This window comes from Leptodactylus fuscus, chromosome 10 (assembly GCF_031893055.1).
Source record: "Leptodactylus fuscus isolate aLepFus1 chromosome 10, aLepFus1.hap2, whole genome shotgun sequence".
In the NCBI taxonomy this organism is placed as follows: Eukaryota; Metazoa; Chordata; class Amphibia; order Anura; family Leptodactylidae; genus Leptodactylus; species Leptodactylus fuscus.
The window spans coordinates 35,873,438-35,881,054 of record NC_134274.1 but is presented as its reverse complement, the minus strand read 5'-3'; the positions used below and the strand labels follow the sequence as shown (position 1 = coordinate 35,881,054).

Sequence of the window (7,617 nt, the reverse complement as noted above, 5' to 3'; positions counted from 1 at the left end):
TGTCAAAGACGATCGCTCCGCTCAGCCCCGCCCCCTCCTCCGGGGAGGGGGGGGGGGCGGCTTTCTGATGTCCGCTTCAGGCGACAGAGAGCCATGGTTCACCCCTGGCTGGCACATGACTATTGGCTGAGGCCTAATGTAATCTGCATCTCATTATAACTTTCCAGAATGGGATGGACTTTCTCATGAAACAAAGAAGAACACAGAGTGCTTAATGTGTGAACTGACATCTTCGACACTATATTCAGATGTATATATCATGGCAAGAGAGATAAAGATGACATGCTTGGTGCCAGACTTCTCCAGCCTTGGAGATAACTGAACAATGGCCTACTGAAAGTGTCTGCATCGCTTCACACTCTCAGTGACCTCATCTCATAGTATATGTGTTAGGATACAAAATGGATGACATTAATAATAGAGTTTATAGAACAAAATGGCGGATAAGAGATACATGACTATACTTGCCCCTCACATAATTGACTTCAAGCAATTGTGCCACATCTATTCTTATAACTCTGTGTTGTGCCAGAGTGCTACTGCTTTAATTTTTTAATTTTTTTTTTTTTAAAATGTACATTGTGAGCCCTATATAGGGCTCACAATGTACATTTTTTTTCCCTATCAGTATGTTTTTGGAGTATGGGAGGAAACTCATGCAAACACTGCGAGAACATACAAACTCCTTGCAGATGTTGTCCCTGGCAGGATTTGAACCCAGGACTCCAGGGCTGCATTGCTAACCACTGAATCACCATGTTGCCCCCTAAATGTTCATCTTTTGTGCCTCTGGGTTATGTTGGTACGACCCGTCCTATGTGTTCTATGCTCTATGTCATTGTATACACATTGTTTTGCAGTTGTCCCTTGTTATTTTCCCTCTCTGTATTCACAACTCTCCCTTGGTTCAGTCCTGACCACTGGACGGGGTTGAAGGATACTGTTATCTCCTTGGGGACTGTTGAAGTCTCAGTTCAGTCCGTTCCTGTCTTCTGTAAGGTGCAGTCTGCAGAGGAGAGCACCAGCACTGAGACTGGACTTCAGCGGTCATCCATACAGCGCCTAGGAGGAGAGAATTGCCCTGGGTTCATCCTCTGCCATTCCTCCTTAGCAACTGCGTCTTCCCTTAACATCGGGAATTAAAACAACCAGTTGTCATTTTATTTATGCAATTCTAGGAGGAATCACTGAGGAACGGCAGCACACAGAGATAAGAAAAGATGGTCCAGAATTGTTATCACATGGGGAATGGACAGAGACGTGTCAGAGCTGCGACTATTTTTGACTGGTTAGTTTTCTGGTTTGTTCTTTTTCAGCTTTTTATGTAACTTACTTTCTAGACTGGATCTGGTTATAGCGAACTCTCAGGAGGATCACATCTTTTCGACCTCTGAAACAGGAATTATTAAAACTTTGTTAACTTTTCAATTAACTTTATTTGCCTCAAACCAGAAAGCCTTTTTTTCTCTATATTTTCATAAAAACATTGCAATAGAAATCCTATTGAATTCAAAAATATACTGTACCAGAAAAGAAAAAAAAGGATGGACACATTTTACAATAAAATTTGCTTTAAAATAAAATTGATATTTCGTGCTTTTGTTTTTTAAAATTATACCAGGTTTAAAATTCAGCTGCCCCAGACACGAGCCAGTGAAAGGCACATTGTTAGTTTCCGCCATCTTCAGTACAATCTATTTATTGTAGTAGCCACATTCTCCTGACATTCTACTGACAATCAGTCTGTGTCTAAACTTCCCCAGCCCCCTGTAAAACACTAAGCAATACTACTGCAAGTCCTGCAAAGTGTCAGCCCATCAGCTGTTACTGGACATCAAGTGTCACTCCAGAGACACTGCCTGAGATATACGCGACACAACTGTCACTGCCAGGAATCTTCTGCCACTGGAGCTGCTATACCAGGGCTCCCGAAATGAGGAAGTTACGCAGGGATCCCCCTCCTGTACAAGAGCTGGAGGCACTTCTAGAAAGCCACAAAGGGGGTACACACCACGTGGATGAGGTCATCCCAAACCTTTACCTGGGGGATATGTAAGTTGCATTGTTACAGTAATAAATTATACCATGACCTTTCCACGGTCACATTATACTAAATCATACCAATGTATTCAAATTGCAACATCTGTCAAATGTCTGAACTGTGCTCTGAATTATAGCCTAGTAAATGGATTCTTTTTTTTTTTTTTGCTATAACAAAGAGGATCTGTCATCTTTCCTGACTTGTCTGTCTTGTTAAAAAAAAAAAAAAAAAAAAAGTATCCCTTATAACAAAACAAAGGAGCATCTTTTATTGTAGTTCAGTATTGTGTTATTCCTCCTAGAAATATATGAATAATTTGACAACTGGGTGTTACCAATTGGAGGTGTGTTCTCTTACACTATCACATTGTCCAGTTAGTACTAACAGTGCCACACTCTGTAGAAACATATCCCTATGACAAGGGAAATATTATAACACTCTCCAATTTATTCCAAAATTTCTAGGAGGAATAAAAGAGGAGGGCACAATGTAGAGCCATAACATGTTTCTGAATTGCTATTTCAGGAATAACAGTTATTAACCTACAATTTGTCATTATCTACAAAAATAATACAAGGTAAACATACACACTGTAAAAAAAACCCTACTATAAATATCTTTGAAATGCTAAATACCAATAATAATATAAAAATACTTTATCAGAAACATGAAATGAAACAGTCATTCAGTGGCATAACTAGGAATGGCGAGGCCCTGTGGCGAACTTTTGATATGTAGCCCCCCGACCAACGCTGAAGACTTCAACCAACTGACCCCTACCGCCAACGCCACCCCCCCCCCGCGTGCATTTCTGCGCACACCATAACACCCCATATTGGCCCCAGTACACAGTATTATGTCCCATTGTGGACACACATGAACAATTATTATACTCTGGGGGTCCCCAGAGTATAATAATTGGAGACCCAGAGGAATACAAACATAACAAACTACTTATACTTACCTATCTCCCGACTCCCCTGCATTCTCCGTCGCTGTCGGCCATCTTCCGGGACGTCATGTGACCGGGACCCTGCGTCGCGGGTCATATGACGTCACGCGAGTAGGCCGAAGCCTGCCCGGAGCTTGGAGAGGTAAGTAACTGGCTGCTGGTGAACCCCAGGGACGAGGGGCATAACAAGACAGTGAGCCCCAAGCTGAACTTCCCCTTTCCTTTCCTGCTTGACTATCCTGGTCGACAAGCCCTTCCAAGGTAAAAGTGTGACAATAAAGGGAGGTCAGCTAGCCAAGGGTTTGGTAACAGTCAAGGAATGCAGTAGAAGATTGTAATCCAAGAGAATAGTCAAAGGTAAATCCAGAGGTCAGGAATAAGAATACAGGCAACAAAACAGCAAGAGTAATGCCAGCAAACACAAGGCAATTACAAGCACCAATGTGAATATGAGCCAAGAATAAATAGGGAGGAAGAATCCGCCCCAGACTTGATGGAAGATCACAAAGGCAAGGCTAAAATTAACTATTATAGGAGCAGAGGGAAACCAAGGTGAAGGAGATGGGTCTGGTGGAAAAATCAATTACCAAGGTGAGGGAATAGGACAGTGTTCAGACAATACAAGAAGAACTCAAAATAAGAAATCACGGCCGGACACGTCTTCTGCGCTGCAGCATGCGGCCAGAGGATGGTGCCAAAGCCCGGACAGATGAGAATGTTACCGTCATTTTATGAAACAGACATGCATAGAAAGGTGACAAATCCTGGGACAACATGGTGGCTCAGTGGTTAGCACAGCAGCCTTGCAGCATTAGAGTCCTGGGTTCAAATCCTGCCAGGAACAACATCTGCAAGGAGTTTGTATGTTTTCCCTGTGTTTGCATGGAATTCCTCTCATAATCCAAAAGACATACTGATAGGAAAGTGACATTACTACAGATTATTTATTGTATTATAGAATCATTTTTCATCTACATGGACCTAGGTCACTTACCTTCTTTTCTGCCTGTTGTAAGGACAGAGTATGCTATATGTTCATAACTTACCGTAATAAGATTTTTTTAATGTGACCTTTTAATAGTGTGATTGCCAAAGACAAAAAGAAGCTGAAAAAAATGGGCATCACTCATATCCTAAATGCAGCTCATGCTTCCTGGGAATGTACAGAAGATGGCATTGACTATGGCCCTGACGTCCAGTACTATGGAATTACTGCAGAAGATTGTCCAGAATTTAACATGAGTGTATATTTTCGTCAAGGAGCAAAATTTATTCACAAAGCCCTTAATACACCCAATGGTAAGTATTTTAAGATATTATTAAGCAATAAACAATCCAGTTGAATCTAAGGTACAATGAGCTTCTAAATTATAAAGTTCAGAAACCTTTGGAGATCTGTAGCATCAATAAAAAACTTCCATGTCACTTATATTTTTGTGTAAAATGCTGTACATTTTCATTGTTTTACCCACAATGAATATCTTCAACAAACCTGGTAAATTTGATTATGTCATAATGGTTCAATCCACACGTCATCTCCGTCTGGATTGAACTGCCGCAGCCCCAGACTACCAGTGTCCAGAGATAACTCTCAGCCTGCACTGTAAACAAGCAGACACCGGGGATCCCTGGGTGGCCACAGAACGCCGCTGTTTCCTGCTCTCACGCTCCGCCCGACCCTGCCCACATGCCCGGCCCCACCCACAGACACACCCCACCGCGCCCACAGACCCGCCCACAGGCCCCTGGCCCCGCCCCCCACTCCTCCCACAAGAAGTGGGTAGTAGATCTTTTGCCTTGGTCAGTTTATAAAGTAGCTCACATGCTGAAAAAGTGTGAGCACCCCTGCCCTAGAATATAAACCCAAGGATTCAAATCTATTTTAATATCACAAATTCAATTGTTTCCGCAGCTTCCAATTTTATAATCCAGTTTGTACAGAGAACTCACGCTGCTTTATGTATTTCACATGACCGAATATATAGATGTAAAAAACATGGCTATTGATAAATGCTGAGAATAATAAATGATACCATGGTGACGTAAGCAATTACGATATTAACCTTTCTTGACAGGAAAAATTCTTGTACACTGTGTTCTTGGGAAAAGTCGCTCTGCCACCTTGGTTCTGGCCTACCTAATGATCTACCAAGGTTTCTCCTTAGTAGACGCCATCCGCTATGTCACCGAACGCCGTTGTATTTCTCCCAACCGTGGATTCCTGCAGCAGCTGCAACAGTTGGAGATGGATTTGCACTTTACATTTTGGAGGTGCGCAATGCTCTAATATGGATGAAAGCTGCGAATAACAAGACAAAAGCTGAAAGTCTATGTAGGTCACCATCTGGACGATTTCTGAAATGTTGAGGCCAAATCTGACATATATCAAACATATGTCAAATACGTATCAGACATTATTTATACATATGTCAAATACTTTTTACGTTCTTTTACTAGTCTACTCCCTATGTTTGTCCGATGTCCAGCCGACACTTGTCAGTAATCCAGTGGGTCTTTATTTTATAAACCAGGTACTAAGGCGAAGTTCACATCTGCATTGGGGTCCACAACAATGTTTGCCTGAAAGTGGCAGATAACAAAGTACTGGACACGCAACTTTTTCATTTTCCAATGTCAGTTTAGAAAAAATGGGCACCCGAGGCAACATAGTGGCTCTGGGGTTAGCACTGCAGCCTTGCAGCATGGAGTCCTGGGTTTGCATTCCACCAGGAACAACATCTGCAAGGAGTTTGTATGTTCTCCCCGTGTTTGCGTGGATTTCCTCCCTTTCTACAAAGACATACTGATAGAAAAAAAAAATGTATATTTTGATCCCTATATGGGACTCACAATCTACATAAAAAAAAAACAAAAAAAAACTGATGGATCCTATCATCATAAATTGTGTTCCGTATGTATCCACTATTGTAGCAATATGCCTGTCCGTTGTTCTGGTCCTCTGATGGAGAACCCATCGCATATGTGAACTAAAGTGTACAGTTTTTTTCTGTTCTAATGTTCCTTATACTGTATTTGTTTAAATTAATTCCAATCTAATCTACACATATTTATTATGTATTTATTATTTGCACATATTGTATAAAAATAATAATATTGGTACAATCTGCACAGTAAAACTTCATTTCTGGCTGTTCAATGAGATAATTCTATATGACCTTGAAATGGGAAGATTCAGACACAGTTGGGCGAGATGTGTCCGCTGCCGGTTTTCTGTCATTTTTCAAAATTTTTCTTTGCAAAAAAAAAAAACACTGAAAATTGGGAAGGTTTTTTTGCTGCAACTGTACAGTAAAAACTGCAATGCGTTACTGCCACAGTTTTGCCCCTTTTTTGCTGCGGCCTGCTATGTGGGGCCTTAGGATAGGATTCACATGGTTGCGCCATTTTCTGCTGCTACCTATCCAATTTATGGAGCTTGCAGAGACCCTTTGGTCTGCTTCAGAAACGACCCATTCCGATATATGGAACTGACTTTCTGTTGCAGAAATTTCTGCAAAGAATTTGCAAACATGAACCTTCCCTTAATCTTTCCACACTTTAACCATGAAGATGATCGGATTGGCACCTTGTATTATCACAGCCACAATTGTGTGTCAGCCTGAGGCGGATGATCAAAAGATGCCTTTTCCCCCTCCGAACTGAATACTGGGGGAAGGGGGGGGGTGTTCGTCTCAGGGGGCAGAGGGGAGGGGGTGCTAGTGGTAACATAACAGTGAATAGAGTGCAGTAATATTTTATTACTTACAGATGTCTTCACACACATTTCCCATCTCTTCCCTTTGGACCACCATGACCACTTCTTCCAGCTGTGACTTGACTCTGTAAAGTTTGCAACACAGACATTTTTGACTCCTCACTTCTCCACACACCCGAACCCACATATATATTATGTCCCACAGCAGCCCCTGAAACCTCTATTATGCCCCACAGCAGCCCCTGCAGACTATATTATCCCCCACAGTAGCACAATAGACGGTGGGGCATAATAGAGGTTGAAGAGGCCTCTGTGGGGCATAATAGAGGTTGCAAGGTCCACATTACCATACAAGCCCGAAGCCTGTGCTAGCAGTAATAGTGGTAGCGGGTTCGTGGGCTGGGCTCGGGCATGCTCACGGCCACCCCCCACATCCTATAGCAGAAGGGGAAGTGGGGGACGGCCATGAGCAGGCCTGGAGAGGTAGGTAAATAAGCCACTACCTGCTGGGGATACCCCAGCAAGTAGTGGCCTATTAAAAAAAAAAAAAAAAAAAAAGTATGTTACTTACCTACCTTGCCGCCACTGCTGCTCCTGCTGCCACTGCATCCTTTCACCTGGCCATGAGACGTCTGCATATTAGTGCATGAGATGTGATGACGCCTCCTGCGCTTTGATGCAGAGGTCTAAACCAGCGCAGGATCGGGCCGCTCGGTGCTAGTTTAGAAAAAAAGGAAAAAGAAAAAAAAAGTCAAATTGCCTCGGCTGCCACGCCCTTCGAAAGTGCTGCCTTACCTAACCTCATTAAAGGTGCAACCCTGATCCCGCTACCATAGGGCCTGGTGCAAGTTCGCCCTATTGTTAAATTGGCTCTGGCTAGACACTATCACTGCAATTTAGTGCTCATTG

General features: G+C 42.6%; 1 protein-coding gene across 1 annotated transcript; it reads left to right on the top strand.

Annotated features, from left to right (window-relative positions):
• The first annotated feature begins 1,886 nt into the window (after nucleotides 1–1,886).
• On the top strand, nucleotides 1,887–6,167 carry LOC142183081 (dual specificity protein phosphatase 26-like). Its single transcript, XM_075257988.1, has 3 exons — nucleotides 1,887–2,052; nucleotides 4,075–4,292; nucleotides 5,069–6,167. Exons 1-3 carry the CDS (start codon nucleotides 1,934–1,936, stop codon nucleotides 5,278–5,280), a joined length of 549 nt encoding a protein of 182 aa, XP_075114089.1. The 5' UTR covers nucleotides 1,887–1,933; the 3' UTR covers nucleotides 5,281–6,167.
• Nucleotides 6,168–7,617: the final 1,450 nt, after the last annotated feature.